The 21,280-nt window shown below is 41.8% G+C and overlaps 1 protein-coding gene across 1 annotated transcript in view; it reads right to left on the reverse strand.

Annotated features, from left to right (window-relative positions):
- Positions 1–21,280, reverse strand: part of grk3 (G protein-coupled receptor kinase 3) — a 64,270-nt gene that overhangs the window by 37,903 nt on the left and 5,087 nt on the right. Inside the window, exon 2 of the mRNA XM_056403350.1 lies at positions 8,725–8,801. Within this exon, the coding sequence (XP_056259325.1) occupies positions 8,725–8,801 (77 nt within the window). The remainder of the gene's footprint in view (positions 1–8,724; positions 8,802–21,280) is intronic.

Consider the following 21,280-nt stretch of genomic DNA (forward strand, 5'->3'; position numbering starts at 1 on the left):
AGTTTACACCTGACGCTGGGACAAAGGAGCTGACAGATCAATCTCACCACAACGTTCATTCAGCAGCTGACGGACAAAAAAACATGAACACAAAAATGCTAAACTGTGTCTAATGTAAAAGAACAAATATAATGGATCCGTATCAGCATTGTTTATCAGTGTCACACGGCCGACATGTTGTTTTGTTTCCGGGGCCTGTCGCACGTCGGAGCTCTGAACAAGGTGGGAGGCGGGGCTTACATAAAAATGTGTAATAAATCTATAGGTGGATGAAAGTGGAGGATGATCATGTGATATAATCAATAGTTCCAGAAAAAGCTACTAAATGGAGCTTTAATGAGATTATTTCTGAGCTGCCAGAGGGTTCACTCCTGCACAAAAAATATACGAGCACAAAAAATACTAAACTGTGTCTAATGTAAAAAAAAAAAGCTTTATTGATTTTCTAAAATCCAGGATCCATCAGGCAACAACAAACAGCTGTGCACCTGCTCCATGCTTTAGGAAGCAGTCACTGTACGGACCTCTGCCAGATTGGCTCTGGTTTGACGTTCAGTTTCAGGGTCGCTGCATCTGATTAATCATCTGAACGATTAACGATCGGGTTGTTGGGCGATCTGATGGATTTCTGGCAGATGGCAAAGTTTCTGTCTGGCTGCTGCCGCAAGATCCTTTGGAATCTGCAGTGAGTTCGATTTAATCTAAATGTAGTAAGTTACACGTCGTGGCATAAACCGTCGTCCGGTGACTGAGCTTTCTGCCGACACTGAGGACGCAGCCATTTTGTTTGAAGAAACTAACAGAATCATCCCTGGACAAAGAGCGAGCTGCGTTACCTCGTCACTGCGTGTTGATCAGGGACAGAAACGAGTGGCGCTGGAGGTGTGAGACACACTACAGCACAGCAGTGTTAAAACAACACCTCACACAGTAGTATGACTTGGAGCTGTTGACATTACTGTGCTGAGTAGGTGTGCAGACTTATTATTCATATTTGTATTTTATTTGAATATTGACTGACTCCTAATCTGAGAAACATTTTTGAGCTGCATTTTGTGAAGGAAAGATGTGGGATAACGAAGTTTACGGTTGTTATTTTTATCATTAAGAGGTGAAGATGGTGGTTGTTGTATAAAAAGAAGCGGTGCATATTATAATCTGTTGTTTTCTCAGTGCGCAGTTTGTAGTGTCCAGTAACCGGCTGCAATCAGATTCCTTTGATGCGAGGATGGTGTGAATCACGATGGATGAATAAAAGGACAGACGTGAGAAGGACTGGAGGCGTGGACAGTCTGTTGACACACACATCCTGGCCTCTAGGAAGAGAAAACAAAAAAACAAAACACTGAATTCTGGGGGAAAAAAAAAAAGAAAAGAGAGATGGTCTTTAGGTTTCTCGTTTATCGCTCCCCTCTTTAGAGTCGTCCTCTCCGTTTCCTCTCTCCAGTTCTCATCACCTATTTTATTCCTCCTTTAATCAATTTCAATTCTCCCCAGTCGACGACGCAAAAAAAAAAAAAAAAAAATGCAGCAGTTCGGGTTGGGTTCCCATGGCAACCGCAGTTGCTAGGCAACGCACAACTCTCCATCATCCATTCCAGAAGTCTGACAGATGGAGAGGGAGAATGCCAAGGCAAAGAGTGAGAGAAAGACAGGAGACAGAGAGAGAGAGAGAGAGAGAGAGGGAGGGGTGAGGAAAGAAAAGAATGAAGAAGAAGAAGAAGAAGAAGAAATGGCTAAGGAATGAAAACAGAGGACGAGCTGTGTGGCACAGAGGCGAGGATGATGCAATCAAAATAAAAACCTGGTTGGAATAACCTCGTCAGTGAGTCTCTGTTTTTACAAGGATTCTTCGTCTGCCTCAAACCTCCATCACTCACCCGTTACTACGGTCACTCCTTTGTCACTCCTTTATCACTCTGTATTATTAGTATGAATGATACTGACCCAGGATCAGATCACAGACGGATCAGAAATAATAATAATAAATAGATAAATAAAAACAGAGGGAGGTAGAATTTCAACTTGTTATTATTGCAGCTGTTTAAAAGATTAAATGAACGTTTACACACGTTGAATCTCCTAAAGCAGGAGCAAATTAACACGAGTCAGCCGTGCATTAATATGAGGGATAATGGAGTTATTATTAAAAAGTAATGCATGACGTGCAGCCGGTCGCAGCTGCAGCCTCCACAGAGGGCGACTCGTCAGGACACGTGATGGTCTGTTGAGGTTACACTACGGACAATTGCCAGAAACACACAACTGTTAATTCACGTTCTGGAACAATCTACTGCATCTCTGTGACACTTGGAACCGGAGCTGCACAATGAATCCAAGTATAATTGGAAAATAAGTGCAATATCCAAACTATAGATGCTGGAATTTATTTTGATAAGAAGTTAAAATGTGTCTCAACATTGTTGTGCATGGTTAATACCATCGGTGTTGTGGTGCTACAGAGACGCCCCGACCTACAGATCATGTTCTCCAGACGTAAAGGAACATGACAAAGATCACATCATGAAAAAAGCCTGGATCCACCTGACAGCTGTTTTTAGCCTCACGATGCATTTAAACTGTTTTCAGTGAGCGGAAATTACATCTGATGGTCACCCAGAATTTATAGAGCCCCAGCTACACATTCATTCATTCATTCATTCATTCATTCATTCATTCATTATGTTGAACAGGTAGATTCTACAGTTGTCCAAAACAACACGCTGATCACCTGTGGGTTCGTCACTACAAGTGATGGGTGCAGCTTTGACTGTTTAACAAGGAGCAGCGGCACTACATCAGCACCGTGTGATATAATCCACATCTTCCAGCCAATGAGGACCGGCTCTCCTTCACAGCCACACAATAAAGAAACTTAAATCTCTTAATCCGACACATAAAGGATTGTGATCCGTGTTCTTTAATCTCTAAACCTGCAGGAAACATGAAACAGCAGCGCTCGTCAGTGAAGCGGCTCCGAGTCTCAACAATATGTTTCATATAAGTGCTGAAGGTGAAGCCGTGGCCCGTGTGCTGGTACAGAAGGTCCATGACATCATGGTCATCAGGCCCGACACCGACCTCGTCTGGTGCCGTGAATCCGCTCAGGGCTGCAGGTGTGGTCGACCAGGCGGATCTCCTGCACACTTTTCTTCAGCTTTGTGACAAGGTCTAATAAATGCCCCCCCACCCCAACCGCACCCACACACCCCACCCCCCACCCCCAGGCCTCTGGAGTTTATAGACGGACAAAGACAGTGAAGGGCAGCGTCTCTGGACGGGTTTTTAAGAGTGGAACCTTTTATGTGAAAACTCGTCCGACTGGTTCTTCTCCAATTAAACTGCTCGTCAATATGAAATGATTTTATTTCATTGTTGTAATAAAGCGCTCTCCGTTTCGAAGAATTGACTGGTTAAATCTGTGTATCCACCTTTCAGGATTAAAATTCCAGCGGCGCTGCGGTGTCGTCCTCCTGACCTTGGTTGCCATGACAGTCAACAGCGCTTGTTGAGCTCAAGGACAAAGCCTGTTGTGAAAACTAAAAATCAAAAGCAAAGTCACAGCCGAGCTCCCGCAACTGTTGATTGAAATCGACTTCCAATTCTCCACAGCTACGACCGAAGAGGGCGGACATGTTTCATCCGTGACCAGACCAGAAATGGATCCAGTGTGAAGGAGATCCAGCACAGGTAAACCCACCACCTGTGTGAACCCGCGTGTCCCTGCACAGACTCAAACTGAAGATGCAGGAGTGTGTTCTCTCGTTTTCTGCCACAATAACTTGACAAAAGATCATACGTTTCCATTTTTCTGAGGATGAAATTAATGAACATGCTCGACTGTAAAAAAATAAAATAAAAATCAGTTCTAGCAGAGGGAGGCGGTCAGTGTCCGTGTCTGAAAGGACAGGTGCGTTGTGAGCTCAGTTTTTGTCTGAATCAAAACCACGGCTGCAGCATTTGAAATGAGTTGAAGGGCACAGCAATAATAGAAGCAGACGGATTATTAAAGCATGAATGAGTCTCTCTGTGTCCCGTTGTAAAAGGAAAGGTCCTACTTTGTAAATGTTATGCAAATAAAAACAGATCAAGTAATTGAAACCCAAAATCTATCTGTGGAATGATTGAACAGTTTGCGGTCATCGAGTTTCAGATTCAGAAGTAACAGGTTTGAGTTTGTGGTCGCCGTCTGTGTTTCTGAGGCTGCGACACGGAGCTTTGAGCGCGTGGGACGGTTATCTGTTGTTACTGACATGCAAAGCCACACATTTGCCATTCAAATTCACACAGTCTCCGAGCGGCGCTCGCAGTTCCTCTGCGCTCAGAGGTTTTCTGTTGTTCTGTTAATGAACCGAGCAGGACGAGCACGAAGAACCAGTGATGCAGGGCGGACAGAGGCCGGTGGGCGAAGGAGCGAGTCCTGCCGTTAACGCACTACGGAAGCCTGTAGGGGACTAAATCAAAGTGATGATATGAACTTTACAATGAAAATGAAATTCTCCACACATGCACTGTATGTGTTAATTAAGTGAAAATGCAATGATCCAATTTGCATTTTCACAGATTCATGCGGCCGCTCCAAGACCGTATTAAAATCAAAATGGAGACGCAGTCTGACATTTAATTCTCAGTGGACGATATTCATCTCAAATGTGAAAATTAAAATGCAACGTTGCTTTTATAAACCTTCCGATGATGCACCAAATATTTAAGTAACAATTAAAACTGAAAATTTTCCAACGATTTCAAAAATAAAAATGAAAACAGCGTTTGACGTTTCATTTCTTTAACCAGCTGTGGAACGGACAACAAGTAATCCTTCAACTTTTATTTTGACGCCGTTTCACTTATTGCATTTGAATAAAGTTCACTGTGCAGCAGTCAATGGAGAATCAATGCTCATTAATAATAAAGCGTTGATGATGAGTATTAAGAAATATCTGTATCAACAACAGAGAGGTGAAACCAGCTGCTCAGCTCCATGTGACAAACTGTTATATGACGGGAGTTAAGAGGAGGACGGCTGTTTGTTGATCACCTGGAATGTAAATGTCCCAGAGGCACGGGCTCATTGATCCGCCCGGTAACAAGTGTTTTCTGGGAGACGAGATAATGACACCTGAGACTCGGACTAATGGCGCCGGCTGACGGGAGGGAACGGTGGACGAGAAGGAGGTCGTGGAAAACATCATCCATTAGAGAAGATTCAGTCTAGATCTGAAACTTTCAGCTCATTAATTGATAGAGAAAAAAGATGAATCAACTGTTTAGCTGATGGATTCTTCGTTAAAGGATTTGCTGATTTTCACACTCATTTCATAAACTAATTGATCATTTTCACTAAATTTCACTAAAGGATTTGTCTTTTTACAAGAAGGATCTCTTGTTGAGTCATTTCAGAGTTTTGGTCTGTGTCCGGTCATTTCTCTAACTTTCTCTTGACGCACACTCACAGGAAGTGTCGCCAACTTTCCAGACTCCTTTAGCTACTTTTCGTAGAAGAGAGTCGTCAGTGACGTGTTGGTTCATCATGAGGCTGCGTTTCATTTACTATTTCATAGTTTTTCCGTTGTCTGACAACGGAAACAGAAAAAAACATGTCAGTGAGAACAGCTTTACTGTGAATTCAGCTGTAAGTGTGAGGACAGAGAGGAGAGAAGCCAACGGATGAAGAGCTGAAACCAGCTGGATGCAAAGATGACGCAACAACGTCATGAAAATGCTAAGTAGAGTATTCCGTCATTTAGCAACATTTAGCTTAGCTTAGCTTAGCTTATTAACTTTACTGGCTTTAGATACTTTCCATTGAACATAGTTTTTTACAGCAGTTCCACGACAGTGTTTAACTATGTGTTCTTGCACATTGACCACACACAGACCAGGACACGGACTAGGTTTGTGCAACACTGAACGCCTTCCACAGGAAGATGTCCGCCGTTATTGGCATGTTTAAATGACTTTGTTCTGTGTAAAACATTATTTCCTGCTCTGAAAACATGTTTTACACAGAACAAAGTTCCCAGGCTGATGTCATTTAAACATGCGAATAACGGCGGACATCTTCCTGTGGAAGGCGGTCAGTGTTGCACAAACCTAGTCCGTGTTTTACTCTCTTTAAAGTCCATGTTGTTTACAACCCTCCCTTTATGAACCAATCACAATTAATCAAGTATACAAATTCTTGCAAATTGTTCTTCTGTCAATAAAGGATTCAAACGGTGGGTGCCATGGGCTTCTTTCTGGTGTCTCATGTACACACCCACACACCCACACACACACACACTCACACACTCACACACACACACACACACACACACAAAAGAGGAAGGATGAGGTGATGATACTGAACGTGAGAGACAGAGAGAAACAAGGAGAGCGCCAAGTCTGACGGAGGGAGAGCTGAAGACAAAGAGAAGGAGGCCGGGAGAATTAACGCAGTCTATTCTCAGAGGGGGGCTGAGACCTAGAACAGTAAGTAAACCAAGCAGGAGCCTGCAGGGCAGCTGTGGTCCCCTGGTACGCCACAACTTCTGGCACGAAGCCCGTCTGCTCAGAATGGAAACACTCGGAGGAGCCAGCACAGAGGCGCTGCTACCGACTGGAGGGCAGGAGGAAGCAGGAAACGTGACGCTCGGCGCTGGATCGACAGCGCTGACACTAAACACACTGAACACAAACTGAGCCGCCCCCGTGACCACGGCCAACAGCTCTGCACGGAGGAGTGGGAGCAGGTATCGGGACAGTGTGAGACACGCGGCTCCATGACCCAGCAGAACATAATAAAAGAAGTTAAAACGCTGCGTCATGACAACACTGAAGTGAGGGATTTTTTTTTTTTTTAGAAAGCGATGAGTTTGTTTGATCGATGGCTTCGTGGGTCTGGATGTCAGGACCAGCTGCGCTAATGGAGAAACCCCAGAGAGACCAATAACAACAGAGTTAACACCTCACTTCACAAGCAATCGATGTGGTAGATGGTGGATGTAGGTGCACGTTATTTGCACAGCTTAAATCCCATTTAGCAGCAACACAATGAATCCAGTGAATCCAATCAAATTCATCTGGATTCTGCTTTCAAACATTAAAAACAACTAACATTCAAGATGAGATGTGCGACAGGTGAAGACTAACGACTTATTTTACACTGTACAAAGAAGATCAACCACAACAACACAAGACTGTCGAGCTCCTTCTACGTCACAAACACCGGGTCTCAGAGAGCAGCAGCAGCCAGACGACAGCCAAGCTTCATCCTGGTTTTTTGGTGATTAATGTAATTCACTACAGCTGATATCATCTCCAGTTGGCAGCGCTCGTCTTTGTCAATGCTTTGGACAGTTGCACAGTTACGCTGGCAGCTCTGTGAGGCTGCACATGAATGTCTGCGTCAGGTTTCTGAAGCCAAACATCCGAGTAGAGGTTGAGATATTTCACTGGAAGCCAAAAACATGCCGGTGGCGTTAAATGAAAAGTCAGACTATCACCAACGTGATTACGGTTCTTTCTCTGGACATCCCCGACATCGACAGCGTCATTTCTAGAGCCACGCAGCTTCATCCGTGAGATCAGCCACTAAATGTAAAGTTAGCGTTTGTCATAGAAGCTGTAAATGACAATTACAGAATGATGGTAAATGCTAAAATACAGAAATCGCAGAATAAGTAGAGCAAAGTCAAAGATGTGTACACCACAGAAGAAGAAGAAGAAGAAGATAATGTGTAAGTTCAGAGGAGAGAAATGACTTTAACATGTTTGTACATTAACAGCTGCTCCAATAAAGCCACAACTGAATAATTCAATACACTCACCAGCTCTTTGAAATTAGATTTTTGATTTTTTTAGAAACATTTGAACACATATCAGTCTGTCTATACTTTCAGCCAACTCTCATGGTCTTCATCAGTGGGTGGGGTTTTCCACACTAACTCCCTGAGCAGAGTATCAGCTGATTAAGAGGAAATGAGGCCGGAAGCTCCGAAAAAGACGCCGACAAGTGAATCCTCGAAGCAACAATGTGTGATTTTCAGCCACTAGGGGAGTAACAGGGAATCATGGGAGTTGTTGTCTTAACCAGGTCTCCTCCTTTCCAGAACAAACGGACCCGCTGATTAAACCCAGTAGAAACACTGAATAAGGTTTCACCACCACTCGTCTCAGAGTGGCTGCCGCTGACATTTACTCTGAAAACTTCAGATCCGGACGTTCAACCACTAAAATCCTTCGTCTGGTTAAAATCTAAAAGTCAAAAACGACCAAGATCTAAAACGTGCAACATAAAAAATGTGACTTAAAACTGGATAAAAAGTCAATTTTGAGCTTCTAGTAAACGACTACAAACCTGACGATATAAAGAGTAAATGAAACGCACCATTAGCTTGATCAAAATCACAGATTCCTCTTTTCAAAACATCCGGAGACATAAAGTAAGAGCACGACTCAACAACATATAGAACAAAGTCGTTCTTAGACGATTTAAAAAGGAAGAAAAGTTCATATTCTGCCTTTAAGATGATTGTGTTTTAGTTAAATTACTGTATGAATGGAGAGCATGACCTCAGCAGCTCAGAGGTCACGTTGGTGTGAATGTGATCATATTCAAATAAATCAGATTTCAGCTGTTGTTTTATTATATTGTCTGTGCGGCAGAGGAAGACTGCTGAAGCCCGGTGATGTCATTACTGTGTCCGAGCGCTGCTTTAATATGATACAGATGTTGAGACTTACCAATTTTCTGGTTGAAAATTTTGTCAAACGTCAGCTCGTCTCTCTCCTCCAGGTACTTCTGCATCACGCTGCGAATGCTGCAAACACAAGGTGGGTGGGGGGGGAGGGGGGAGAGAGGAACAAGTGGGTTAATATACAGCATCATCTCACTCAGCCACACGCAACAACCTGTCCTCCTCCACCTCCACCTCCCGGCTGTGATCCCGGCCTCGGTTTGGGACTCTCCCTGACACCTGTCCCCAGACGAGAGTGAAGCGGCGGGGAGGGAGAGAGGGACACATGGGAGGCTCCGGGGGAACCTGGAGAGATACAAGCCTCCCAGGGAACGGGTGTTAATGAGAACGAGAGTGGGGAGAATGAATCAATTAGCGCCCCCCCTCCACGGGCCCATTAGCACTACACCAGCACCCTGCACGCACGAGAGGGAAGTGTCCGGACTTCACCTACAAACAACCTCCGCAGGCGAGGACAAAACCCCTGGCTCCTTATGGCTGGGTTCATACGTTTCCCAGTATTTACATCTTGATACACACACACACACACACACACACACACACACACACACACACACACACACACACACATTTCCACCAGCGGACAAACAATACTATCAACACTCACCTTCTGCTTCCACAATCAGGTCCAAAGAAAAGGAAAACACAGGAGGAGGAGGAGGAGGGTCTAACGCAGCGCTGATACTGAAGGACGACTTTATAATCACGTCATCACTAATTGGCCTTGAGGTGTATCGATTGCTATAGATGCACTTCTGCGTTCGGCTTTAATGCACAACAGTCGCATCATAACAACAACACACTCACAGTCCATTAGTGCACCACACTGAGTGTTTTCAGATTTCTGTGGCATTATAAATACAATGGGTGCGATTGGATCTCCACAGACTTTAATGCACCTTAAAACTAGAAATCTAATGGTGTACAAGTCACTCAGCTCCTGCTGATATTCGACCGTATTGATTATTACAATATGTCCCACCATATGCAATTCTTTTCATATCACATTTTCTTCTTTTTTTCCCCCAGTTTTGCACCGTCTGCCCAGCTGACGAGTCCGACCCTCCTTCCACTGCTTTGCCTAATTGGCATGTGACAAATAAAATAATTATAAATTGATCTGATGTTTAACGGCAGCATCGCTTATACCTATAGAATCTATAAACAACTGTAACATAAAATACTACAATATAAATATATAAAATACAACTATCTAATTATATTACTATAATAAATAATATTATCATATTATAATATATACGATAATATTAATATATTATATTACATTATGTTACACATTGCAATATTTGGGCTGGACTTTATCGAGATATTACATGTTGGATATTTCTCAAGCCTACAATAGTACAGTCATAATAGCTTAACGGGATTAGGTTTATTTATTCAGCGACCAATAGAGTTTGTATTGTACACAATGAATGATATTTAAATACAACGGGTGTCTGTGGCATTGCCTGTAAAATGTAAACACATAAAAAAGTAGTTTAACAGTCTACGAAGAATTACACATCTGACGTATCAACAGTCTTAGTAGCATTAAAACTATAGGCCGACAAATCATTAAAAAACCAGGACGATTCTGGTGAAACGGAGATGTAATTATAAAATAAATAATAATGAAAATGTAATGTTTTTAAATGTTTTCAAAAGATCTTTTAAAAACATTTTAAAAAATGTTAAGTTGTCGCTGACAGACTACGACGTTAACTCGTGAAGTGTGAAGTCCGACTGCTGAAAAATGCAGCTTTCAGTTCGCTCCTGAACGTCATTAAAATAAACAGCTCTGAGAACGTATTATTTGGCTTCTGTATTGTTACGTGGTCGCCAACCTCAGAGGTTTTAAAGTGGAGCCGTGAGATGGAAAAGGTTGAGAACCACTGCTGTATATTCTCTTTATACAATAACTTGCACTAAAACCAAAGCTAGGACGATATGTTAGCTAAAATTAGAGCTCATTAATCAAGACCCCTGCAGACCAGTGCTCCCGCTCTAATGAGCTTTGTGCAATGTAACCCGGTGCCAGTGCAGACTCTTATAGTGGGAATGAACAGTGGATACAACATATTTGCTGCTACAGGAACAAGAACCTAGGAAGTAAACACTTCCTCTTTCAGCGGAGGCCTGTTTGTGAGCGCGGCTGAATCATTAGCAGCTGACTGACTGTGAATCATTTGTATGAAACCTCACCGCTTTAGAAGCCACATTAAGAGCACTGGTAATATTTACTGTAAAGGTCATGCTTTATTAGCCATAAACAAACACGTACAGCTTCTGACGGTGTGTGGCGGCTGCTGAGGTCAAACAGGAGAGGATATCAGCTGTCACTGAACCTACATAACGTTTATTGTACAGACAGCTGCTGGAGGTGGAAACAGGTGCAGCAAATCTCACACCATCCAGACACAATGGTGGTAAATGTGAGAGAATCAGAAAACACCATCTTCAAACCTCAACGGCAACTTTTCCTTTCTAAAAACAAAGTCCCTGTTATTCTGAGAGACACACAGACCCCCGTTTGTTTCCAGCTTTCATTTTTACCGAAGGAAAAAAACCTCAGTCAGTAACAACAGCAGCTTCACACATCAGCGCTAGCTTACGGGAGCAGATGACCGGGGACATGAAACAAAGAGGCTCCAGCCGTGACAATGCAGTGTGAGTGACAGGATGACTGCCGGCACATGGTGATAAATAAGGCAGTATTATCTACGGGGGATTGGCGTGACGCTGAGGATTCATGAGTGCTGGGCCGTCGCAAGTGGGTGAATGTCGCTGGTGTTGGTTGCGAGCAGCCCCCTCGGTCGCACAGAGAGAAAAACCCGACATCAGACAAACATCGACAAAAGTGCAGAGTCACATGCGGCTTCGTCCACAGATACAAACAGTCTCTCCGGGCGCCGGCGCCCATTCGGCTGGTGATACTGAGCCTGATCTCCACAGCTCCAGCGGTGCTGTGTCGCAGCTTCACTGTAACAACTCCAGCCATAACTTTCAACTCCATCCTGATTTATACATCCTGTTGCTCAACACCAGCTCCAGCCTATTGATAAGCTATCACCGAAGAATGTGTCCCACCTCCACGAGCGAGTCCCACCCTGAACTAATCCATCTACTTTAGACATGAACCAGTTTGTTCAAAAGAGAAATCTGCAAGAAAATGCAAAGTAATGCACATCCACCACTGTATGCAGATGTGAGGAGCTGGTGCAGGGAGGTAAACAGCTCCACCTTCTCCAGTCAGGAACCATTAACTCATCGCAGAAGAAGAAGTCAAACCTCAAACAGTGTTGGAAGTGTGATGGAAATGTGACATTTGTGTTTGTTTCATGTGTTGTGGGAGGAAGGTTCGGTCTCCTCATCGTCGCTCCACACACATCTGCTGTTTTCATCACTTGAAGTTTATTCATTAAGTCTGTTTCCATAGCAATTTGTCAAATTTGACTTTGCTTTACCGCCTATTTTAAACAGGTTGTCAGCAAAAAACAAACCAAAAAAAAAAAAAACCCTGATACTTCGTCCTGACTTTCAGACGTTTGAGATCGACGTCTTTGCATCTTTGGTTTTACGGGGATTTATAAGACTTGTTGGAAAGCTTTCACAGCACTTAACCTAACGAGTTGTCGACCTCTCTCTGTGTGTGTGTGTGTGTGTGTGTGTGTGTGTGTGTGGGGGTGTGTATGTGTGTGGGTGTGTGTGGGGAGGGGCTACACCACACATATGGTGAAACAGGAAGCAGAGGGGAGAAATGTGACTGTAAATGAGAGCAGAGAGGATAGAGACTCTCACACTGAGCTGAAATGAAACACGTGCATATAAATAGGAAAATGACAAGTAAAATATTTAGGTTTTCTCTTTGTTTTTTTGGTTTCTTCTTGGGCAGGGGTCCCATTCGGGGGGGGGGGGTCAACACAAAGGTTGGGGGGAAACTCTGCACATGAAAACAATAAAATGGATGGTAACAGTGTCAAAGAAAAGAGATCAGGAGCATGAGACCAACAACATTTATACAGCAACAGCTATATTAATCAAAACCGATGGAAAACTGGAGCTGAAACTCAGCCGGGGCAGACTGGGAGGGGGTTAGTGGGGGAGGGGGGGGTATAGAGGGAGCTGGGGTAACGTCAGCGGCCATGGAAGAGAAGGAAAAGAAAAACAGTGTGAAGTGTCCTTGAGCGAGACGTTGTACTCCGACAGTGAGACGCGGCGGCGTTGCAGGGACGCCGCTGCGTCCCGTGTTGGAACCTGCTACACGCCGACTGTGTGACTGGATACACACAAGGTCCATTAGAACACACACTGCGCCTTCCTTTTGGCTGCAGTTACATAATTCAGCCTCCATTACATCTGTTCCAGCGTGAACCAGCTGTTCGCACAGTCAGATGAGAACTTACTTACCTCGCCAACAAAATCAGCACTATTACAATAAGCTGCTAAAAGCCTCTTCTCCCGCCTCCTGGTGACCTCCTTTACACACACAGTGTCACCTGACCTAATTACTCCTCCTTAAACACCCTTACCTGCACAATTATTACTCAATTAAAAATTAAGTGGCAACTATTTTGATAATCGAATAATAATTTCAGTCACTTTTCAAGCACAAATGTCAAATATTTGATGTTTTCAGTTTCTCAAATGTGAGAATTTACAATATTTCTCTGTCTTATAATACAGTTAATTTAATGTCTATCAGTTTTGGACCAAAGAAGTTTTATTTTTCACCGTTTTATGGTCTTTTACTGAGTCTGTTTAGCTGTAGAGCTGCACAATTAATCGAAATATAATCAAAATCGCAATATGGCCAAATGCAAAATCCAAATTTCAGGAGCTGCAGTTTGTTTGATAAAGCTAAAACGTGTGTCAACATTGTTGTGCATTGTCAGCACCATCAGTGTTGTGCTGCTGCAGAGACGTCCCGGCCTTCAAATCATATTCTCCAGACGTAAAGGAACATGATTGTTTAGTACAAGAACCAACAAAAATCACTTCATCAGTGAAAATCTTTCCAACTGAAATCACAATATCTGCCAAAATAATCTCAATATGTAACCCTGCACTGCGTACTTATTTCATATGGTACACTTGTTTTAAATGATTATAATTACTGCATTTAAAAAATCTGCCAGCGCAGCAGCTCAGGAGACGTTCCTGTATTTCACAAACTTTTGAAAGAATCGTTTTAGCCTGAAATAAACTAAAGTGATACTAGTGTTGTAATGAAAGTCTGAACGCCGCTGAGCTCCGGGTGAAAGAGGTTTCAAAACCCACATACATGTGATCTGTGTGTGAACGACGGCGCCGAGGTCTCAGTTGAGTCACTTTTAGTGCAGCAGTAAAAGGTCAGGGTACAGGCTGCGTGACGGATCCAAACTAGGTTAACTGATCATTTCTCTCTTGTTTTCCATTGATTATCTTTGTTTTGGATCTAATTAAGTTAATTAAGAAAAGTAGCAGCTCTCCAAGTGAGTGGAACTGAACAAATGCTCCGCTTTCATTATAGCTGCTGATCTCCACTCACTCACACTGCGACAACACTGTGCCGCTGACGCTTTCACGCTACGGCAGGTATGCAGATGTGTAAATATTTAACATATGAACAGGATGTCAGTGACATTTCTATAGCTGTGTCTGTGGGCATGTAATTGAACTGTGTTGATAACGTCGCACACAGGACTGAGCGCCGAGGGTCTGACCTGCTACGTTTTTATTTCTGACTCAACTTGATCTTTAATCGTCACTTTTCCCCTCGGTGTGTTTCATCACAATCAGCAGTGTTATATTCATCCGCTCAGTTCAAAGCTGATGAGACAAACACCACCTCAGCAGAGGGGAGGGACACTTATTTCAGGTTATTTAAGCCCCCTGACATGTAATTACTCTCTTTACCTGGAAAACCGGTCAGACTTTGGAACCTGTTTTTCTGGCTGCTGCCTGGTGTCAGACTAGCGTTGGATTTAGGGGGGGGTGTGAACGCAGCCGCCTAGAAAACAAATTGAGCAATGTTCCTGACAAGGAGTCATTTCCTATTAATTCACTGAGTGGTGAAGTTTTAGTTTCAGTTTAGATTGTCTTTATTATTGTTGAAACCATATAAACTCCAGTGTCTGTTCTCACCCGTATAGAAATGTAATATATGACTACAAGTCCTTATATCACCAGTGAAGTCACATATAATATTATCACAGATATACATCCTCTGTATATATGACTGTTTTGGTTTATAACATATATAAAATACTCATAGTAACATTTGTATATTAAAAATATATACATGATATATTTAATTTAAATATGCAAGTTTACTGAAACAATACACATCACAAATTCTACATGTTTTTCTAATTAACTTCTCATTAATTTTAACACATTCTGGGAAACTGGTTTCAGTCTCTTGGACCCTAAAATATCAACATATATTAAGAGGCAGTGGGATGGATATACAGTATATTTATGTAACATATGTCTAAAACAAACATGGATATTTGTATGATCTGGACATATATGTCAATATATGAAATTGTTCCAGTTTTTAATAAGTTTCATATATAATTTTTTTATTTTTGTGCTTTTATTTTATACGTACATGGAAATTCAATATATGTACATATATTACATCTGGATATGGGCAGAATTAAAACAAAAGCTCTTCAGATAAACAATGCTATCTGAGGAGCGTTGGCTGGAAACAGCAGTGGTAGTATCAATGTTACTTTCAGGATTTAGCACCTTGTGTGATTATAACACGATGGCACCGTCCACATTTATTTTTCAGATGAACTGCCAGATTATGTGAAATAATCACCGGCTGTCCTAATTCACTAAAACACCAACTTCTTATCAGTGAAGACCTCCACTGCTCTGTGAACACTGCCTTTGTGGCAATTACGCTTTTGCTCTTGAGGTGAAATATAATTAAAAGGGAGCTCAGAGGCCGCCACCACCACGCTGATCTGATGTCCCACTTCCAACAAAGCACGATCGCAACACGAGATAACATCCTGAAAACCACGACGCCGACACCGTCCTTTGTTTTCTCCTCACACTTCTGCAGATTCGACAAAAATGGGAAACCAAAACAAATCAGAAAAGAGTCAGTGAAATACTGACAAATCAGCTCAAACACTGGGCAACGGGCGTCTCAGGGAGGTCACAGGAAACCGTGATGACTCAAGTGCGACAATGGCTCGCTGGAAAACTCTATATATGTTGTGAGCGTGTAACACTGCTTCCAGTGTTTGAGGAAGAATAGTCTTGGAGGGGGGTCAAACGGACCCATTAGGCCTTCAGTAGTGAGTCACTGCTCCGTCCAAGGCGGACATAAAATAATCTGAGACAACCGCACACCCGCTGAGCGCTACAAAACAATATGAAAACATCACGGGAGTCAATAGGACAAAAACATGGAGGTCAAGCGAGGTGTTTTCCCCGGGCTTGACTGTGCCACTGTAAAATATCTAATTAGCATTTAAGCTACCAGACTAATACACATTTACCGATTCTAATGCAGCATTAGATTTAGCTGCTGTGTTATTTTTCACTTAATAATAATAATGAAACATTTCTTGTAAAGTGCAGATTTAAGTAAAAACTGAATGTATCAGACATTACATTAGTTAATCCACTAACGTAGCATGCTAAATTAAGCTAATAATGTGCTTTAGTAAGAGTTTTAACTGATTTGTGTTGGTTTTATTGTGGCTATTGACTTACTATATGTACAATTATTAAGAAATAGTCATGATTTCAGTCCTAATGAGCTTTGAACAGTTGAGAGATTTTATTATTTACTATCTGCTATTGTTAGCTAAAGGTTGGTACTTGACTGCTACCTTGCTAGAACGCATGGGGCTGGAAAATGAGGCTAACACTGGAGCTAATACTCATTTCTCAACCAACACTTGACTCTGTTGGTGTTTCTAAACAGAGAGACACCATCTATTCTCCAACTACTCCAACAATATGTAAACAACACAGAGTTGTGTTTCTCTCCCTGATAAACTGCACATCATAAACTCTGATAGCGGGGCGTCACTCTAACAATACAATCAGGTTTGAAGGAATTTGAACGGTGACATAATTCATTCCAACTAATTCAAGCTGTCGGACATGTTTATAGACTTACGGTCAATGTTGAATTTGAACAGGTTGTCACAGTTTGAATATTTATTTTCTTTGCTCAGACCGAGCGTACAGACGCCAGATAACAGATTCATTCTGTAACTTACAACAATAATGACTACAACTGATAAAATCATAAAACGAGACAGATAGAAAAGTCTTTCCTGCTCTGGCAGTGACCGAGCACATCGCGGGTCATCTGATGTTTAAAGAGCTTGTGTTTCTGAGATTCAAACGACCACCAGAGTGTGTTTTCTTTAATATCCCCTCCTCCTGGACGCCTTCGTCACTTCTCGTCAGCTGTATGGATTCCTCTATAAGAGCGGGTTGTCCCACCGCCCTCCCCCACGCCTCTCATCTCAACTGCCTCCAGTGTTGCTGTCAAAATCTCACCTCTCTGCCAGAGGACACAGCCTTGGCCCGCCGAGAATGTGGCAGCACCACACTATCTCCAAAGTGCCACATTTAACTGCCCCCCCCCCCCTTCAACGAGCAGGCATGCAGCTGAAAGCTTCACACACACACTATCGCTGCTAAACCCATGCAAACAATAAAAAGTTTGTCAGTTTGCACACAATCTCCACGGCCTTTTATCGAGTTCTGCTATTTTCAGGAACTAGTTTGACAGATATCATCCATGCACACCCTCATTTCTCTCTCTCCTCTGTCCTGTTGGGGTGTTATCCTCAGATCTTTTACAATCCTGTCCAAATTAAAGTCATTCCTCTGAAGCCGTGTGAAGCACTCGAGCCCGATAACGACGTGCGGGACGAGGCTGCGCAGGAGACACATAATGCGACCGTTTCATCCGGTTATGTCGAACGCATCTTTGTAATAATAACAATGACCTAACTGACATGTTTTGAGTAAATCTTCATATTACTACAAGTCTTGCATTGCCGGGTGATTACCTCGGCAGCAGTGTAATAATGCTTTTACAAGTCCATTAGCTGAGGCTTTTATCTCTGCAGCTCCTGCAATAAATAACAAAGCTCACATCTAATAGAAAAATCACTTAATTCATCACATTCACAAAAGCAGGACGTCTCTTGTATAGAAACACCTCAGTCTGATGCAACTACATGACCTACATGAACACAGGTGACAATATGGAGGATCAGTGATGTCACAGGAAATGAGGAATTGTTTAATATTATTTAAAAATGAACGATTAATCCATCAATTAAACGGATTTACAAAAACAGCATAAAACTCTCATAATCATATCATATTCTCATAATCAGTTTGTAAATACATGTATTAATTCATGAATAAATAAAAAATGGGAATAAATAACTTCCTTTTTTCCAGGCCAAACAATTCCAATTGGCCATGGGATGTAACAAGGTCTCCGATTGGTTGAAGAGCTAACCAGTCAGGTTTTACCATCACTGACGATCAAGAGTGTCATGGACAGGCTAAAAGGAGAAGCTAAATGACTTAGCTAATTGATAAGTTAATTGATTAGCCAACAGGAATAGGAGAAGCAGATGGAAGAAGGAAATGGAAATTGAAGAGGGAATCCAGAAATGTATTCTCATTTTTAAAATACCTCTTCAAATAGTTTTTCAAATTCTATCATTTACTCATTAATTTATAAATGTATTTATGAATGGTTTATTTAATGAGTGTTGCTGTATGCTGGTTTTGTAAATCCATTTTTAAATTTATTGAGTAATTAATAGTTTATTTACAAATTCTTTTTACAATTCCTATTTTTAACGCTTTTAAAATATGGAAATGACTTTTCCGGTGACATCTCTGGTCCTCCATATATCAATGTCAACTGAACTGTACATCAGGTGATCTCACCTCTTCTTCTCTGGTTGATAATGTGCTAATCAGTCGAGGCTCGAGCTGGGATCCGGCTGTATACCGTCTGAGCCTCGGTGGCACGCTGTTGCCAATCCTCAGATTAACTTCTAACGTCAATGTTTCGCAACATGGATTCTGATGACTGAACATCTAATGAGGAGCGGTGAACTCAATTAGCATGTGGTACAGTTACACCGTCAAACAAGCTGATCCTCATTAGGTTCCCGGTTGCCACAAGCACAAGACCAACTTAGCGCTAACAACTCAACACCGTGTACGAAGCTTCAACAGCCCCATCCTATAGATCCATACGACTGATCAATACCCATCAATAGGGTGTCTATCACTGCCTGGGGTTTAGAGGAACCTCTACAGCAGCATTTAATACTGATTTATTGATCAAATAAAAGTGGTTTCTTGCCCCAGGTCTCCACTTGTAAAAAAACAACATGTTGATGGATCAGTTGGTTAAATATTTCTTCTTTGACAGATTAAGGCTGATGGCATTCAGTATTTTTCATTATGTCAACAAACACCATTAAAAAGACCAGAATTAACGGTGACTATATCGTGTTAAAGTATTGTATCTACAACCCGATATATCTTCTTCCTCTAGAGCTGCAGTTTCCAACAACTATTAAAACATCACCTTCATCACCATCAACACACACACTGAGGTTTATTTTGACTCAGTCACTCACACACACACAAACACACACACACACACACCGTCCTGCTGCCCCAAATACTCACTAGAAAACCAAATATGGATTAATCCACCGCAGAAAATAGTCCCTCGCAAACGCTCCATTTCCTCATTTGTTTAAATGAACAGCTGTTTAAGGAAACTACTTAGCCTTTAAAAATGAAAGCAATACATTTATGAAGTTGTTTTTAAATATTTATATTTTCAGTAGGAACCAATGGGCTTGGAGCTTAGAGCCACAAACATTGTTAGTTTTGGTTCATCTTTTCATGAGATCTAAGTTTTTAATGTTTGTTTTCATAAGCTTTCCATTCAGCATTACAATGGTAACCTCCAACTTTTGGCTTTCACTCAAATAATAATGTATATAATATCTATATAATGTAATTGTGGATGTATTGTTGACCTTTCCTGATAAGTTGCCACAATAGGGATGAGATATGATCAAACATCCTGCAGACCTTGGGGAACTATGCAAGTGGTTTTCCACTTGACACGAAAAGGCAAAATAAAAGGTATGTTCACCCAAAATAATTGAAGCATCTGCACCTCACCGGACCTCCAGCTGACTGTGGTTGTTAAAGGGAAGTGACCAAGTCTATTACTCACACGACCATCCATATACACATGCACATATTCTTAATTTGAAAACCCAATAACTGTTCTTGTTCCTCTTCATACACAGTAATTTTCTTTAAGCAAGTTTATCTTCATCCAACTCATCCACCGGAAATGAGGCACAAAATTATCGTTTAATATGTTGAAAATCAATCAGCCGCACAAGAGCAGCCACACTGACTGACATTCTCACATTATTTTGTGTTATTTTCTTATTTAAATAATTTACTTGTTGATTCAACTGTTAAAAACTCTTCAATGAAAAGGGCATTGTTTATTTAAGAAGGAAATCATTCATTGATCAGTTATAGATCGTTAACACAGACAGCTATTGATGAAGGAAACTGATTTACATCTGTGTCTCTACACCAGAACACAAGTCAGATAAAGCTTTAGGTTGGACTTATCTGATTTACAAAACATTAAATTTCATATGTACATCCTGAACTATGAGGAGAACAGAGCGGGAGGGTTTTTTTCTGTTGTTTTGATCTTTTGCTTGATGCTAATAAAGCTACAAGCTACACAAAATACAACTGAATCAGCACGTACATTCATATCTAACCTCTTTCACGCTGCTCACAAGAAGTCCCTGTCCTCAAACAGTTTTTTATCTCACTGATGCACTCTGGTCATTAATCTGACAAATTCTCCCAACCTGCGTCTTTCCCATCAAAGACACTCCACCTCAGTGATGAGATCTGGGGATATGGCAACGCTGACCTACTGTACTAATTGTGGTTGTACGAGCACAGTCTTTAAAACACACACATGTCCATAATGTTGATTTGTGGAGTCAATAGCTGACCCATCATACATCAACTAAATCCACTATGTGGGAAATTACAAAGACAGATTTCCTGTCGCTGGAGTATATTGGCTCTATTTTGAAACATTAACCCTTTACAGCATTTCTTTAAACGTTTGCTGTAAAGCTGCGAAGTTCCACCAAAAACCTGTATTTTAACATGAAACACTGATGCTAGGTGGGCTTGAAAGCTGTCTCGGAAACTCTGAAGCTTGCTGCTTCCCAACAATGGCGATTAAAACCCATTTTCATTGCAGTAAAAATACTTTAAGATGTCCACAACAACTCTTCAAAACCCACTTTTGCAGTATATTACATATGACCCCAAATACAAGCAAAAATATTACCAAATACGCAGCTTTGTCTTGTCATTAGCATGAATAACTGTTTACATCCGGCACTTGCAACCAATGCATGCAAGTGCAGTCGCAAATGAGCAAGAAAAATATCCTGCTTTAATTTGGA

The sequence above is a fragment of the Seriola aureovittata genome, chromosome 18, assembly GCF_021018895.1.
Source record: "Seriola aureovittata isolate HTS-2021-v1 ecotype China chromosome 18, ASM2101889v1, whole genome shotgun sequence".
Classification (NCBI taxonomy): Eukaryota; Metazoa; Chordata; class Actinopteri; order Carangiformes; family Carangidae; genus Seriola; species Seriola aureovittata.